This window comes from Epinephelus fuscoguttatus, linkage group LG22 (genome assembly GCF_011397635.1).
Source record: "Epinephelus fuscoguttatus linkage group LG22, E.fuscoguttatus.final_Chr_v1".
Classification (NCBI taxonomy): Eukaryota; Metazoa; Chordata; class Actinopteri; order Perciformes; family Serranidae; genus Epinephelus; species Epinephelus fuscoguttatus.
This window is the reverse complement of record NC_064773.1, coordinates 26,244,848-26,263,136: the sequence shown is the minus strand read 5'-3', so window position 1 is coordinate 26,263,136 and position 18,289 is coordinate 26,244,848. Positions and strand designations below refer to the sequence as shown.

The window sequence follows — 18,289 nt, the reverse complement described above, 5'->3', positions numbered from 1 at the left end:
TCACCCACCAGTGCGTACACGGAGATGCCCCAGCCTACTTAAAGGAACTCCTCTTCCCCCAGACTTCATCACGTACCCTCCGCTCCAGCACAGCCAACCTCCTCAGGGTCCCGAGAACAAAGCTGCATAGCATGGGTGATCGAGCCTTTTGCTCAGCTGCTCCCAGTCTGTGGAATGCTCTCCCTGACCATCTGAGAGCACCACAGACTGTGGATTCTTTTAAACGCAACCTTAAGACCTACCTTTTTACAAAGGCCTTTTACTAGCCTTTTATATTTGTCTCTTTGTTCGGTTTGTGTTGTTTTCTTGCTTTCTTGTAGCACTTTGAGATTTTTTCTAATATAAAGTGCAATACAAATAAAATTTATTATTATTATTATTACTTTTTTAGCAGTTTTTTCCATATAGTGTTCTATGATTATTTTCAACATACTATACTATGACTTTTTTAGCAGTTTTCTCAACATACTGTTGTATGACAATTTTCGACATACTATACTATGACTTTTTTAGCAGTTTTTTCAACATAGCGTTCTATGATTATTTTCAACATACTATACTATGACTTTTTTAGCAGTTTTCTCAACATACTGTTGTATGACAATTTTCGACATACTATACTATGACTTTTTTAGCAGTTTTTTCAACATAGCGTTCTATGATTATTTTTGACATACTATACTATGATTTTTTAAGCAGTTTTTTCAACATACGTAGCGTTCTATGACTTTTTTGACATACTATACTATGACTGTTTTTAGCAGTTTTTTCAACGTAGTGTTCTATGATTATTTTCAACATACTATACTATGACTTTTTTAGCAGTTTTTTCCAACATACTGTTGTATGACTATTTTCGACATACTATACTACAACTTTTTTAGCAATTTTTTCAACATAGTGTTCTATGATTATTTTGCAACATACTATGACATTTTTTAGCAGTTTTTTCAACATTGTGTTGTATGACTATTTTCGACATACTATACTATGACTTTTTTAGCCGTTTTTTCAATATAGTGTCCTATGATTATTTTCAACATATTATACTATGACTTTTTTAGCCGTTTTTTCAACATACTGTTGTATGACTATTTTCGGCATACTATACTATGACTTTTTTAGCCGTTTTTTCAATATAGTGTCCTATGATTATTTTCAACATATTATACTATGACTTTTTTAGCCGTTTTTTCAACATACTGTTGTATGACTATTTTCGACATACTATACTATGACTTTTTTCGCAGTTTTTCAACGTAGCGTTCTATGATTATTTTCGACATACTATACTATGACTTTTTTAGCAGTTTTTTCAATATAGTGTTCTATGATTATTTTCGACATACTATACTATGACTTTTTTAGCAGTTTTTTCAACATAGCGTTCTGACTTTTTTCAACATACTATACTATGACTTTTTTTAGCAGTTTTTTCAATGTAGTGTTCTATGATTATTTTCGACATACTATACTGACTTTTTTTGGCCGTTCTTTCAATATAGTGTTCTATGATCATTTTCAACATACTATACTATGACTTTTTTAGCAGTTTTTTCAACATACTGTTGTATGACTATTTTCGACATACTATGCTATGACTTTTTTTTAGCAGTTTTTTCAACGTAGCGTTCTATGATTATTTTCGACATACTATACTATGATTTTTTTGCAGCAGTTTTTTTCAACATACTGTTGTGTGACTATTTTCGACATACTATACTATGACTTTTTTAGCAGTTTTTTCAATATAGTGTTCTATGATTATTTTCGACATACTATACTATGACTTTTTTAGCAGTTTTTTCAATATAGTGTTCTATGATTATTTTCGACATACTATACTATGACTTTTTTAGCAGTTTTTTCAACATAGCGTTCTGACTTTTTTCAACATACTATACTATGACTATTTTTATCATGCTATTCTTTGACTTTTTCAGCATTTTTTTCAATAAAGTGTACTCTGACCGTTTTTAACATACTATACTATGAGTTTAGGAGTTTTTTCAACATAGTATTACATAACTTCTTAGGACATAGTATACTATGATGTTTCTTGCATATACCATGACTTTTTAAAAACTTTTTACTTAGGGTAGTATGGCTTTTTTTTGGAATACTGTGACTTTTTTAGCTGTTTTTTCGAAGTGGTATTCTTTGACTTTTTTTTCTCAACATACCCTACTATGTCTGTTTTTGTCATAATATGACTTTTTTAAGCAGTTTTTTGACATAGTATACTATGACTTTTTATGAAAGTGATGACTGATTTCTGACACTGATTTTTTTTCATTCACTACGACTTCATGGAAGTTTTCTCGACAAACTATACTATGATTTTTTTGGCAGTTTTTTCAACATCTTATACTATCACACTTTTTGACATACTATACTATGATATTTTTTAATCCGTTTTTTTTCAACATTGTATACTATCACACTTTGAAATATTATACTATGACTCTCAGCAGTTTTAGAAATATATAAAAGGTAATAAAAAATGACGAAAAAATATTGAACATTAACTTCAAGATTCATGAATATACTCTGCTTTGTATTAGGGTTGATTCACCTTTGATTTCACCCCTTTCTACAATCTCAACCAGAAAAAGTGGGCTTTCTCTTATAGTAAATTACAGTACAGGACAATTGTCCTGTACGTTACCTTTCCCAGCTGGGTCTCACTGAGGGAGAAAGAGTCCATGAAGGCCTGAGCAATGACAGACAGACAGCTTTCTTGTTGTGGAGTCTTCTCCATGTCGAAAACAAACTGAGGGTTTTTCAGGATGTTGACCCAGAAGCGCAGAGGCAAACTGCACAGTAGCATAAAGATGTCAGGAAGAAAAGATGCAGCTTTAATTCTTAACTTCGGTACTCAAGCTTTTCACACTGTCCATGGAGCAGTCCATGACCCCATCATACCTGTTGGTCTTCCAGATGTGCAGGACATCTGGGTCAGTGATCTTCATGTTGTCTGCCTGAGTGTCAAGGAAGTCAAAGAAGTACTTGACAGCAAGCGGGACTCTGCTGTGCGGCGTCCCCCAGATGGATCTGAACAGGTTCTCCACAAATGAATGTACCGCCACCTTAGACACAGAGAACAAGAAAATGTCATGTATTGCTGTCCTGTATAGTTCAGAACAATATAAAGAAAAGTTCAAATTCCTTCTCCTCTGAAATAATATCATACAGCCTCACTCTCACCAGAACTCTGTACTGTCAATTACTTCCTTCCTTCTACTTACGTCTAAAAAGGAAAGACCAAACTGCCATCCACTCTCCAATCTGAGTTAAAAACACAACCCCCTCCAAATTCAGTAATGCTCTGATCATATTACCAGCGTGTCTACACAGAGAGCATTTCAGCTGTGTGTTTCAGTTGTCTGTCTCATGGGTGTCTGATGGAACAGACATTCTCCTATTATAAACAATGCTAACTTAAACTACACACACTTAAACGCAACACACAGTTAATACTGTGCCTGACTGCATCCTTTGTAGACACAACATGAGCACGGCTGCAAGTGGTTAAAAAAAAACATGTGAGACAGATTCTGGTATCAGTTCTATTATTATTGGTGTGCGTGTCTGTTTCAGTAAATTGAGGTACTGCAACTGGTTCCTCTTGCCTTGGTGGAGAGCAGCTTGGTGAGGTGCACTTCCTTCAGTTTTAACTTCTTCCTCTCTGGGTTCTTTCTTTGGTCCTCGTCTACATCAGGATCAATCTACAGAAAAGAGGCATCAAACAACCATTAAATTGTCAGCTTCTGTGGTTGTATTAATATGTGTAGTGATTAAGATGTCCTTGTCTTCTGAGCTGATTTGATGATGCACTTCTGCAAACATAAAACACAAACTGCTTCTTACCAAGTGGAAGTATTTTCCAGAGAAGTTCTCATCATCTAAAGAAAAAATGAACAGAAATAATCAGTGATTGTTATCAGAAATAATTAGCTTCCTCTCCTGCCATCTAGCATTTGGTTTGGTGGTTACGGGATATTTTAAAAGGTGTAAAATATAAATAGTGGCCACAATGCAGTTAGGGCAACAACACTCGCTGAGAGCAGTGAGGAAAATTATGTTACTAGTGTGGCTGACTATGATGCAGAGCTGCTCAAGGTTCTCCGTCTAAGGTGTCAAGTCATATCATGTGACCCACATTCCAGTTTTAGGACACATGATGACAACCAGTTCCACTTGCTGATTAAGACTGTAGGAAGTGGTTAAAAGCTCAGAAAAAGCACATCAACAGTTTTCATGGCTGCTACAAAATATACCAGAGGTTGATAGCAGGGCTGGGTATCGGTACTCTGAACTTTTATGGTATCGACTGAAATAACACCAATTAGTACCGAAACGTCTCCAGTTAAAGGACAACTGCATTCAATTATTTTTGCACCCAGATCTAGAAAGAAAAGGACTTTTGTATGGTTTTGTCTGCAGCCGAGTGTTCTTCAAAGACAATGTGACGTGTGATTGGCAGCTGCAGCAGCTACATCCCATACAGTCTGTGGTGTGCTGGAGTAAGCATGGGATATTTGACGAAACTGGCAGTTCAGCGTGCTGAAATGCAACCAAAACATTGCAAAGTATGGCTGTACTATACTAGATCCCTGTGGCCTCTGGTGGCATTTTAGGCAAAGTGAATGCTCCCATTCAAATGCTGCGCTTGAGTAGCCAGCATTTGAATGGAAGTCGTAGAAGAGAGTGGAAGAGTAGAAAGAAACACACCAAGTTAGGTACCTTATTTGTACTGATATCACTTTAAGGCCACCGACACTGGTACTGGTATCATAATTTTTTTTAAATAAAACCAAGTTCGCCTTCTCAGTTCTTACCCTTCAGACTCCCCTGCGGGCTCAGAGGAGGATGATTTTTTCTAGAAAGCACTTTGATTGTCGCTCCATCAGGAACCTAGAGGAGCACAAACAGACGAACACACAGAAAGGTTAATGCATGACATTTCCTTTGATTTTACAACCTTTGCTCCAAAACGTCAATTCACAATTTAGTAAAAAAGAGATGAGATGAGATGAAAACAAACAATTGCTCAGGGCCTCTACGTATCAGCTTACATTTCTAAAATGGCTATACGTAGGTATTGCAATGAAAGCTGCCAATCAGATCAGCAGTGGTTTCAGTTTTACCTTTCACCATGTTTTGTTTTTATGTTTTTTTGTGTATTTATGAAACAGGAAACCACAGTTACCCACAGAAAACCTCCAGATGCTTGAGTCTGCTAACCTAGGTGTTAGTAGAAGATGTTCAAAAAACACTCACTTTCCAGGAACTTTGGAAACCTTCTTTATTTCACATCTACTCAATTCTACTTCAATTAAAACAGAAATTTCTGCAGACAGCAACACCTATATATTGTTTCTTGTTTGACTAATCATGTGTGATAAAGTTTTTTAAGTTGTGGCTTGGCTTTGTAATATGGCAACACAGTCCATGCCACCAGGCTATCACATAACACGTGTCAGAGTCTATCTTTCCCAGGCTCTGATGGTACTCTGATGGCTGACAGACACACAGAGATCTCATTATGAAGCCATTATGAACCACTTTTCTTACAGTATGTTATTCCTCATATAAAAAGTATCTCTTCTCATCAGCTTTAATGACAAAGTGAGATGGAGAAGAGCATCCCATCTGCTCTAGCCGACATAGAGTGACTTAGTTGGTCTAAATTAAATTCTGTTGTTGCCTACAGGAAATGATAAGTCTTAAAAGCAGTTTAACAGCAAATTTCAAAGCAAGGAAAGTAAAAGTACATTTCTGAGTGGCCAAAGAACTTTGTGCAGGCATTCAGTGCAGAGGAAGTTGGACTGATGCCAGATTATCTGCATTTTGTTGTTTTGGTTTAACACTGCACAGACCGCCTGGGTCTACACAGCTTCTTCTCGTCACTGTCTGGGCACTATGTGGCCTTTTCCTGCTAGATTAAAGATGTCATTGCAAATATCGCCCATGATATTTTGAGCAATGAGCAGTTTGTTATATACATTTTGAAACTGGTTTCTGTCAAGCTGTGATGCCAATTTTATATAAGGTGGTCGACAAGGTCAAATGCAGTTCAAAGACCCAGAAAATTTCCATTTGGTGAAACATACTGTGCTTCAGAAATGACATTTTAAAAATCCAAAACAAAAAATACAACAGATGTGCTGCAAAAAAACAAAAACAAACAAAAAACAACACACTGCAGAAGGCAAATAAAATACATTAACAGCAAACACTGCAAATACAGAAATGAAGCAAATCAAAAGCAAGTCATAGACACACACACTGAAAACAAATGTAACAGGAACTGAATTTGCATATTCAGTTCTCCAGGCCTTTAAGGGGAGCACTAAGTGGAACAGCTTGATTTCCACCCTGAGAGACAGTCTGTGTGTTCCCATACCCATACTATCATACTACAGAGTATCAGAAAAAGATTTAGTATATCCACATACATAGTATGTCAGATGCCAAAAGTACCAGGATGTTCTTCTACATCCGGTCACATTTTGCAGTATGCAAGCCAGCATGCTTTTCTGGCTATTCTGACCCACAATCCTCTGCAAAGTGATACGTCACATCAAGTGTCAGAAGTCACAATGATGGATGACAGCCTACTCAGGTGACTGAAGACCAGATGATTAGTCATAAAAAGGAATACTGTTGTTTAACTGAATAAAATAATCATAAATATAACCAACAACAACACCCTCTGTAATTTTACTACCATGAATATAATATGTTCTAATCTACAATATATGCAGTTATTACTTATTGCAAAATAACAACATCAGAGATGCCTGATGGATGGCATCCATCTCTTTGCAAGCTTGGTGAATGGTGAACATTTTGTTTTATCTCCATGGTAACAGATATATGAGTAAGAGGGTCAAGGTTCAGAGCGTGGTGTTATGAGGAAGTAGTATGTCCTGATTCTGTGCATGCTGCACGCAACAGCACATACTGAGCGCACCCAGAGTCCAGAGGCCTGTGATACAAAGCAGGATGAGGTGACTTTAGGGTTAACCTTGGGTTTTCAGTACTACAAAGCTGGTTCACTTTTTCATGGGATAAATCAGTGTGGTAAGTTATGCTCAAAGGGTTAACAGGTGTTTTTATGTAATGTTTTATGATGAGTAAATAGCACAAAATACTTAAGTCATGTATAATAATACCGACACGTGTTTTAAATTTTGGCCTACTTTAAATATTTGGAATTTATTACAGGTGTTTCTACATTTTATTCTGTTCTACGATTCGTGTTTACATTATCCTCTGATGAATGTGACTTTATGCTTGTAGGCTACGTTATTCATGGTTCTGATGACATCTCTCGTAATCATCAAGCCCATCTCTTTTATAAATGGCTCATGGCTAGATAGGAGAACCCAGAGTTGACTCAGCTTCTTGATAATCAGCTTCTTGATAACGGTTATCTAGACAGCCAGTGCTGGGGTTAGTGAAGCAAGATATTATGGGTATGTTGAACTTGCTTCGTAGTACAGGCCCCAGATAGCTGTGTTTGTTTGTGACACGTAAAGAAAGGTGTTATTCTTTCATATTCTTTTTTAATACTTGATCTTAGTCTTGTACAAGGTCAAAAATCTCCCCAGAGGCCTGGAGAACTCCAGTCATGTTGACTGGATATGCAGCATTTTTCTGTTGCAATTGTTTTTGACCTTGCATCATTTTTTGTATTTGCAGCGTGTTTGCTGATGTCGATGTTCATAAGTGTTTTTGAATCAGTGAAGCGTGTTTGCTCTTGTTGGCCACCGTGTTTCTATGACAGCCATCACAGAGAGTAACTGTATGCATGCTCTTTTCCTGTGGGCGGAGACAGGAACAACAATACTCTAAGTGAGAGGGGTGTTGTGCCAACTGACACAGGCTCAGCTCTGCGCCCCTGCTCTCATGTTGACTGGGTTAGGTCTGAGATGCAGTGTTTCCCAAACAACAGCACAACACAAACACTTGTCTTTCTGCATCAGAGTACATGGCAGAAGTGAAGAGCCCTCATCCACTGACTGCTTTTTTAATACTCCTGTTCCTCACCTTGTAGTGCTCGAGTGTGTTGAGCATTGTCACCTCCCCGATAACCTCAGAGCTCGCATCTACTTCCTGAAGAGGAACGAACAATCCATCCCTCTCATACTCTGGGGGGAAAAAGTTTAACTGTGTGAAAAATTTTTAAGACAGAAATGTTTAAAAACCGAGCAAATGCAACAGTGCATTTGTTGGGAAGCACTTTCAGCTGCCGATCAATACACATTAGATGCACCACCATGACAGTGTATGTGGGACTAAAGGGACAGGTAAGGGGACATATTTTTCCTCTTACCTGTAGTGCTACTTATCAGTCTTGATTGTTTTGGTGTGAGTTGCAGAGTGTTGGATATATCAGCTGTAGAGATGTCTGCCTTCTCTTAAATATAATGGAACTAGATGGCACTCAGCTTGCAGTGCTCAAAACGGCAAGAAAATTAAAATTTGAAAAACTCATCATTCAGAAATCATGACCCGGTTACTCAAGATAATCCACAGACCTTGTTGAGAGCAGTTTGATGTGGGAACTATTTTCTAGATCCCGAACTACACCCACTATACGTATCACCATGCAGAAGGAGGCGTGCATCTACTCAAGAAGCTCACACAGTAATAGCGGCCTTATTGGCTGTGCGGTGATACAGTTGGCAAGTGTTGCTCCTACATGAGTTTGTCAAGTTTTTGCAGTACTCTGCCTTATTTTTATTCCTCATAACATATTTATTCTATGTTCAATGTATGCACATGTACCAAAAACCAAAGCAAATTCCATCATGTATGTTTATATTACCAAAGGTTTATGACATAATCACTTCACGATACTGACTCCTGTGAGCACACAGCGAGAGAAGAGAGGGAGAGATGCTGTGCTGCTGCCAGAGGAGCCGCTGAATGAGTTCCCTCTGAGCGGTAAGTCACTAAAAGAGTCTGAGAAGTCCGGGGCTGTTCATAAAACATTCAGGACGCCACAGTTTATTCCACACGACTGAAACTGCTCCTCTTTTTGGAACCACCACGGAGTCTGTTATAATTAAGCTTTCAGCCATGCTTGTTGTTGCCGTGGGTAACAGTATTACGTCAATATGTCAACAAGTCAAAATATTGCAAGTATCACAGTATGAATTTTTCATATGATATTGAAAATTATACCTGTATAAGGTGAAATGGCACACCCATATTGGCAATAAATCCTTTCCTGATTCTAAATCAAATGTTTTTGTTTTGTTTTTTTGGGTCATTTTTGGAGGCCATCTAGTTCCATACATTGGAGAGAAGGCAGACATCTCTACTGCCAATATCTCCATCACTCTGCAACTTACACCAAAACAATCTAGACTGATAAATAGCACTACAGACAAGAGGGGAAATATGTATTTTTTTGATTTTGGGTTGAACTGTCCCTTTAATAAACAGATCCTATGTTCATTTACAGTAATCACGAGACAGGTTACTCAGTGCAGCAATGTGGCTCAGTGATGTGTTTCAATAGTTTTTATTTTTAGTGTATTCTAAGTATTTAAAGTCACAGGACTATAAGGATTGTCTGTTACTTACCGATAGAAATGTCCCTGAGGGGGGTGTTGTAGGGGAAACCAAACTTGGCCTTGAAGGTGGACAGAATTTTCTCTTTGACTTGTTCTATTGAGTCACAGCTGAGAGCGTTCACCTCCAGAGGCTCGCTGACCTCTCCGTCACTGCCCACTGCAAACAGCACCTTCAGCTTCTGTAAACAATAGACACAAACATGGACACAACTGACATGTCAATGTATTTGCTAATTACTGGCAACAATCCTATTTTTATAGCCAGCCCAAATGTAACCAGCTATCTATGAATTTCTTTCTTAAAGTTCCTCATTCACTCATGAACATACTCCCTACCCTGACATGTATACACTCAGATATGCACATTGCAGAATTCATGCAAACGGTGCACATGTGAATGATGACTAAAAGGTTGACACACTAGCACAGTCATGCAGCTGCATGTGCGCTATGCTTCAATTCGCACTTGCCATAAACCACTAAAATAACCGCTAATGCTAATCTCAGTTTTCCCATCATGCAAAAAAACCCTGATTTAAAGCCTCATCGAAACAACAGCTGTTTCATATCACAACACATTACAACAATATTAAATATCAGTGTCAGATGTCATCCTTCATTTGTTGTTCTAAGTAAAACACAGCTGCATGAACCTTTGAGAGAAGGTGTGGTTAATGAAAGGCTTTCACAGCAGTGTTGCACGAGTTGATGTATCATAAGACTTCATCTTGTTTCCCTTGAGCAGTTTTGTGACTAATGCACACTTTGTCTAATGGTTGGAATGAACATTAAAGGGAGATGGCGGTTTGTTAGATTAGATAAAACGTTCATGAGTGCTGTGGGTAGAGTCACAGTAGCAGCAGAGAGAAGGAAATGAAAGAGAAGAGGGAACACAGAGTGCCGAAGCTGTAACACAGTGAAGTGTTGCATCTGAGGAGCGCACTGGGGACAATTCAACAGATAAATTGTTGTTGCAGGTTTGCAGACATTTGCAATGTGTGCAGGGTGTTTATGTGTTGTCTGTTGCAAATGTACGTTTATGTGCTAAAATCAAACTCTTTTTTCAGGTAGCACATATGAAGAAGTGTCCTTTAAATGCTTGACAGATTAGAGACATGCTTGCTGTCAAACATTTGATTCTGAGTAGGAAATACAGGGTGACTGGCAGGGATTACTGCTGCAGTCAGCATGATTATTAAAATATTCAGAGACTAAAACATTGAAGAAAACTTGGTTTGAAATCTTAAGTATTGCTCTATAACTAAATATCTATGACAAAATAAGCCACAATCAAAGTTACTTCAAACTGGGGGGGGGGGGGGGGGCAGCCTTAGGTATCAGAGTTTAACACCCTAAACTCATGGACAGATTTAACTGCCAGGCAGCATAAGCAAACAACTTCACAACTGTCATCAGATACTCATTCAAATATTGTAATCAAATATAATCTGTCAGGTGAATCCAACTATGGCTGCTTTTCATAATACTAACTTATGCTTCCTCACTTCTTCTTTCCTCCCATGACCCAGAAATCTTTCTCCCCTCCACCATAGTGAAAGATCCTCCAATGCCTTAAATGCACCTGAAGGCATCAAGAAGCAATGATGCTTCTGGAGGAGCACAAAGCAAAGAAACATAGGTGTATACTACACGGAAGTCTATATCAAGTGGTGTGACCTTTACTTGCCACAGTGCCCAAAAGTTGCACACAGTTTGAAGTGACTGATATTTCTTGAGAATGACACTGTGACACTGTGAGACTGACATTGTGCGAGCGGTTATCATAAAACACTGCAAGCTGCAAAATCACAGGCCAAGCAATCGGCCTATTCTGAACAGGCATGTTTTGAGCATGAAGTGCACTACTAAAACAAAACAATTCTATAAATATTTTATGAAACACCCCATCGCTCATAGTAAGAAGCTGAGTGAGGAAATATGTTTTCAGAGCCTTTAAGATTATTAAATCAACATATGCATGAAGCTGTGCATGTCAGCATCATTACATGTATGAATCAGGTCCACTGAATGCACCTTTAACCCACATTTGACCTTGTCCTGTGAGACTGATGTCACTGGTTAGTTTCCTGTGTCAGCATTTAAACTCCAGTGACTGTACTTCCACAAACTTCAGTCAAACTCACAGAATACAAAAGAAAAAGAGTTTGATTACGCAACTACAAAATAAAGTTTGGCCTCTGAAAATTACTCAATGACCTCATTTTAGATGACTCTCATAATCTGCATTCCATTTAGATGCCATTTAGGATTGCAAACCTTTTCAGTACCGGCTCCAGTACGGCCTCCCATCCCTCTCTAGAAGATGGAGTTTTTCCCATGTATTCTAATCTTGACATAAAGTAATGTAATAATTTGTACATTGAGGACATCATTGTATCCTTCCAACAGAGTACAGATAATATATTCTTCTTGTTGTTGTTGTCGTTAAGATATCTATAGGTTTGTCTGGGACACAAGCTCCCAATTTCCCTCACAGTCCATAAGCCCCTCCACTGATGCTTTTTATTACCACTCCTTAAATCAAAAAGGTACGTGCAAAGATATGAGAAAATATATGTATTATTAATATATATTTGTCTTGTTTGTAACTACTGCTTTTTGTCTTATTCATGCTTATATGCCATTATCTTTTTTATGTTTTAATATTGAAATAATTTAAGAAAATGCTGTTTATAACAATAAAAAGAGTTTTGGAAGAAAAAAATGATGAATGATGAAATTATTTTTTTAACTTCTTGGTTGACTTGCTTATAACCCAGGGACATATGCTACTGTTGATGACAGGCTCTGGACATTGCTTGATTTTAAAGCCCAAAATGTTAAGAACCACGGATTTAATGGATGTTGAAGTTTGGTGTTTTCCAAATTGTTAAATCATGCTATTCACTTGTCAAATACCTTCGTCTGCATCAGTATCAGGATCTCTAGCTCTGAGGAGCAGAGTGTGTTCAAAGGAAGCTTGTTCATGCAGTGTATGTGGGTTCATTGATGTGTTTAATCTGAGAAGAGCTCAAACGCTCCACTTCCTTGAATGAGATGTTTCCGTGAAGCATATGACTGTGAGTAGCTGCTTCCTCAAACTGAGTCTGTCACATCATAAAATCTAATGTATAATGCAGCTTCTCCTCATCAGAATCACCACATTAATATGCAGTATCTTCCCACTTATAATATTGACTATTGGCTCCTACATCTGTGGTACATGTGGCATTTGATTATTTAAATTTGGGGATATATACAAATGAGCTGCAGCGGTTATGCAAGTATTCAGTAAAAACTTCCACAATGAGGACATCTGCGTATACTAACAGGCTATTGATCAACCCATGCCTTACTCAATATTTAGTTTCCTGTTACCATACTTAGCACATCCCTCACTGCTGTGGCAAAACATCTCTCACTCTCATTTTCAGTCTTCACATTTGACAGCAAGCAGATTCAGTAATTCCTATCAGTGGAATGAGGTGGTACCGTTTTTCAGTTTCACTTGTGTTGCAAAGGTCCTTGAATATATGAAACTTGAAACAGAATCCATGAAATGTTGTTCTCTGCTTTTCATAAAACTGGGCAGTCCATGCAGAGGAAAGACAAATACTTAATGAAAGCGCTGCTACATGACCAGAGAAAACAAAAAATGGCTGTAGCCTTTACTTTTGCTTAAGAGATAGAAAAACTACAACTGCCAGAATGCATTGTGCTGCACCACACCAATAAACACTCCTGCTGGTGGGTGGCGTAATGCAAACTTATCTATTTTGATACAGAAAACAGTATGACTTAAATGGTAAGCAAATATATGTTTCTGAAACATCTGAGGTGAGAATTAGGCAACGCAGTAACAGAATCCTAGTTCATATTTGATTTGAACACTGCTTAGTTTTACAATTTTTCACAAAACCGGAAACAGTTTAGCGCCCACTTCTTGTTTACTAATTCTTGTATTACAGCCAAACAGTGCACTAAAATGTTTTAGTAGACATTTTAGGTGAGAAATAGGCAATACAGTGACAGAATCTTTGTTCATATTTGATCAGTACTGCCTAGTTTTACGGGGCAGCATGGTGGCGCGGTGGTTAGCTCCGTCACCTCACAGCAAGAGGGTTCTTGGTTCATATCTATCAACTGGCTGGGCCCTTCTGTGTGGAGTTTGCATGTTCTCCCTGTGTCAGTGTGGGTTTACTATGGCTTCCTCTCACAGTCCAATAACATGCAGTTTAGGTCAACCCTGTGATAGACTGGCGACCTGTTCAGGGTGTTCCTCTTGCTAAATGTCACCTAGGATAGGCTCCAGGCCCCCCATGACCCTGTATCAGAATAAGTGGTTATGGATTGCCTAGTTTTACAGTTTGATCTGAGTTTGACAGAAAGAAAGAGAGAGGAGCAGCTCTTTCCCCCAGTCTGCTTCTACACACGCAGACATATGAAAATGCAGAAGTACAATCTCTAGTCCAAGCAACAGCCCTAAAGCCAGCAAAATCTGCCTGGTGACATTTCGGGATTTGAGCTGAAAGATGAGCAGGGAGATCTGGGTACTGGTTTGATGGAGGTACGTTTACCTTAGTTCATTTACACATACCGCCTACGTCTCCATGTCTAGCTTTTATAGTTGTACTGCTTCGGTGAGTAACAAAGGTAAATAAATTAGATTTATCTCAACAAAATCCTTGTTTGAAGCAGAGGGTTCAGTAATCAGAAATATATATTTGTGTCACTGTGTTTCAGGAAGTATTCCCTAACTTCTCCGTTGCGCAAAGTCCAGGAAATGATTTTTTTCAAGATAACCTGAAAACAGGCCATAAATAAAGCTGTGTTTTCTTCTTAAAGCTGTACTGCTTTGCATGTTCAAGGGGGGCTTAAAATGCATGGAGGAGGAAGTGGTTCATTACCAGCTGCTGTGCACTGACAAGATGTCTTAATACTCTTAATGTGGAAAACACCCCTCACGCGCACACACACACACACACACTGAGGATGCTGTCTTATACGTAAAGTGTAGAACTGAGTGAAAAAAATCTGACCTACTATCATAGCATCATTTTAATTAAAGTGTGTGTATTGGAAGATGGGAGGTACTGTGTATTTATTTTGAGTTACACTTTATATAAAGGTACAAATATTCACCATTAACTAGATGCTTATTAGCAAGTAGTGTATCAGCTCTTAATCATCATAAAGCACCCTATTTTGCATGACCATATTCTACAACTACTAGACCATTAACTAAGAGTTTTTCTCCAATAACCTCTGAATTACTGCTTATTTATGGGTAGTCAGGAAGTTGTCATACATGACTTAGGATCTCAATATGCTTTGCTCAGTATGGGCCTTATAAGATGGTAGCACAGCAAGAATAGTCATTCTCCCTTAATAACAATTAATACAACCTATTTTTTTTGTAAAAAAAAACACAAAACTACAAGTGTGTACAAATAACTCAAAGAATTAAAAATGATGTCTTTGTAACTAAGAATATGTTCCCCTTGTAAAGTAAGGTCTCTCAATAGACCTCTGTGGGGTCTGTTCACTGCAGTAGTTGTGTGCTATAAAGGATTTACTAAGTGTGAAGAGGAGGCGACTCTAGAAAAGGGAACTTGTGTGGGCTAAATAGTGTCATACTACTTGTGATTTTTTTTTTTTTTAAAGATATTTTTTGGGGGCATTTTTAGCCTTTATTTGATAGGACAGACAAGAGTGAAAGGGGGAGAGAGAGAGGGAGTGACATGCAGCAAGGGGCCGCAGGCTTGAGTCAAACCCGGGCCACCGACGCCCCAATACTACTAGTGAATTGAATGAGCAATACTTCACTATACAGTATTTATTAAGTGTTTTTAAGGGAGACTTATCTTGCTGTACTACCACTTTAAAAGGCCCACAGCATATTAAGATTGCAACAACATCCTTACTTCGTATCAATACACAGTAATCAGCAGGTGGTTGAGAGAAAACGTAGTTAATGGCCTAGTAGTTGTAGAATATGGTCATGCAGAATAAGGCATTGATAAGTGCTTTATATTGACTAATAAAGAGCCAATATGCTAATAATAAGTAAGCTAATAAGCAACTAGTTGATGGTGAATGTGTACTTTAATATAAAATGTTAACTATGTTTTATTAAAAAACAGAGCTTACCAAACTAAAGACTAAAACATGAAAAGATAACTAAGAAAAGAAATAAAATAAATAAATAAAAAATAAATAAAATAAAAGTGTTAATTATGTCTTCTACATGTGAAAGCACAGCTGACTAAACTTGTGATGTACTGACACAGAGCAAAACCCAAATGTATCACACAAGGTTTCGTAGTTATTCCATTAGTGTGAAGTAAATAAACCATCAAACATGAAATGACCTCGTTTGGACCCAAGTAATCAGCTCAAGTGCAAATGCCCTGGGATCTAAAAAGTGTGTGTGTGCTTGTGTGTGTGTACCAGGGAGCTGAAGTCCGGAGCCTGCCACAGCAGCCAGTCCTCGCTGAGTGTGTACAGAGCTTTCTCTGTCACACAGTCCACAGGTCCTTTGGCTGTCTGCTGCGTGAGAGCGCTGACCATCAGGAACAGGTGCTGGCCAACACTTTCCTGTACACAACCAGGAACAGGAACACAGCCAGTCAAACGAGGCACAGAAGTTGTGGTAACTTTGTGTCGAGCTTTCAAACAGAATTGGAATGTTTGTGGCATTTTTGTTCACTTTCGGTTCATTTGGATTTACACTGCCTCGTACCAAATAAGGCGAGGCTCGTAAACCAAAATTGGACGTTAGACACTACCAAAATACAAGCACACTTAGAAATAAAACTGAGACGTCTACATATTGAAACATAGCAGACTAAAAATACTGAACTGTGAACTATATGTACAGGTAACATGAATAACTAGAGCTAATGTCCGTAACCATGGTTATGTTTTGTTTAGATGAAGCTCTTATTAGCTATGCGGACAGACGTGATAAACACAGAACAGGATGTGGTAAGAAAATGGCTGAAGTGAGACCTCTAGTTTCCAGGTTGACTGTTAATAGCTACTAACCAGCCTGTTGGGACCTTACTGAGAAAAACTCTAACAAGAACCGAATGACCAAATGTCAATTACAGGTAAAAAAAAACGCAGTATGTTGCAACATAAGACACAACACAGAGTACTAATAGACAAGGACAACAAGCCAAGTCCTTGCTTGTGCTCAGCATTAATTAATGCCTCCAGTCTTGTTGCATCCCAGGAGTTATTTATCATGCAAATTGGAAAAGACAACTGGGGTGAAGACTTACACCAAATACTATAGTATTGTATTGCACAAAACACTCTTGCTTTAACACTTGGATTCTGATACTTGTTCTGTGTGTTGTAATTCTATGGTCTTTTTTTTTTTTGGCCTCACACATGTTCCTGTTACTTCACACGCTGTGTTGTGTCGACATACAAGTTTTCTCCAAAATTTCATCTAACAATAAGATGAGTCAAAAGTAAAGAGTCACAGTCTGCAGCCACACAAGTGGCCCTATAAGGCTATACTCAGGCACAGTGATGCTTTGAGCTAATTGCTAACGTCAGCATGCTAACACAATGACACAATGACAATGTTACCATAGTGATGTTTAGCAGGTATAATGTTTACCATGCTCAACATCTAATATTAACATGTTAACATGCTAATATGTGCAGATAAACACAGCTGAGGTTGCAGGTTTTGCAGGTATGTGCATTAAAAAGGTGTTAAAAAGTCACTAAAGTTATTACAGTTCCCCCTGAGGTGAACATGAACCTCTGTACCAAATTTTCATGGCAATCCATCCAATAGTTGTTGAGACATTTCAGCCTGGGCCAAAGTGGTGGACCAACTGACTGACAGACACTGCCATCCACAGTCAAAACACTAGCATGGTTAAAATAGCTCAACTTTACAACAACTAAAAGGAACGTATGAGCAGCTGACCCTGAGGAAGCCATAAAGGCAGATGGACATCCAGTTGGTCAGCAGTTTTTCCACAGTGGACTCAGTGCGTCGTAGCAGCAGTTTGGGCTGAGTGTTGCTGTTCTGACGCATCAGATCCTTCAGCAGAGCCTCCATTACCTCGGTTAAGTATGACAAGTTGTTGTGGAGCGCTACCGTCACTAATGACGCCAACGCACATCTGGAACATAGCATGAAAAAAGTTAATAATTTATTAGATGAACACATAAGAGAGCCAGTGGCGCCCCAAAGGGGGGCTGGGGAGGGCATGGCCACCCTGATACAATTGTGCTGGCATTATTGTCTTTAAAAGACTGCGGTGCGCTCTTTTTTTAAGATAGTGCAAGAATGGTAGCATCTTGTGAAACTAGACAACCTAAGACATCCATTGGTACAAACCATGTTGGAATGGTTCATTGGGAATGGGGCTAAATATCGCTCCAAATTTAGGCTAAATTTTGGCGAGGAAAAAACCACCATGGCCATTTTCAAAGGTGTCTGTTGAGCTCTAACCTCAAGATATCTGAACAAGACTCTCATGAGTCTTCCCAAAAATTAAGAGGGCTTGTTCCCAGTAAATGTTTTCTTCCTTACAATTAATGTGCTCCTTCAAATTAAAGCTGTATATTTGTCTTTTTAAAGAAAAAGGACAACCAGCCTATTAAAAGAACAATGAATTGCCTAACATAGTTATATAACATATGAAAACAGGATTGCACTCAAAATT

The 18,289-nt window shown here is 38.3% G+C and overlaps 1 protein-coding gene across 27 annotated transcripts in view; it reads right to left on the bottom strand.

Annotated features, from left to right (window-relative positions):
• plxnc1 (plexin C1) overlaps positions 1–18,289 on the bottom strand; it is an 88,112-nt gene that overhangs the window by 10,151 nt on the left and 59,672 nt on the right. For all 27 annotated transcript variants that reach the window (XM_049566290.1, XM_049566289.1, XM_049566287.1 and 24 more), the window contains 9 exons: positions 17,545–17,743; positions 16,044–16,190; positions 9,604–9,772; positions 8,059–8,159; positions 4,842–4,917; positions 3,871–3,905; positions 3,633–3,728; positions 2,926–3,089; positions 2,669–2,816 (listed from right to left, as the gene is read on the bottom strand). In XM_049566290.1, the coding sequence (XP_049422247.1) occupies positions 2,669–2,816; positions 2,926–3,089; positions 3,633–3,728; positions 3,871–3,905; positions 4,842–4,917; positions 8,059–8,159; positions 9,604–9,772; positions 16,044–16,190; positions 17,545–17,743 (1,135 nt within the window). The remainder of the gene's footprint in view (positions 1–2,668; positions 2,817–2,925; positions 3,090–3,632; positions 3,729–3,870; positions 3,906–4,841; positions 4,918–8,058; positions 8,160–9,603; positions 9,773–16,043; positions 16,191–17,544; positions 17,744–18,289) is intronic.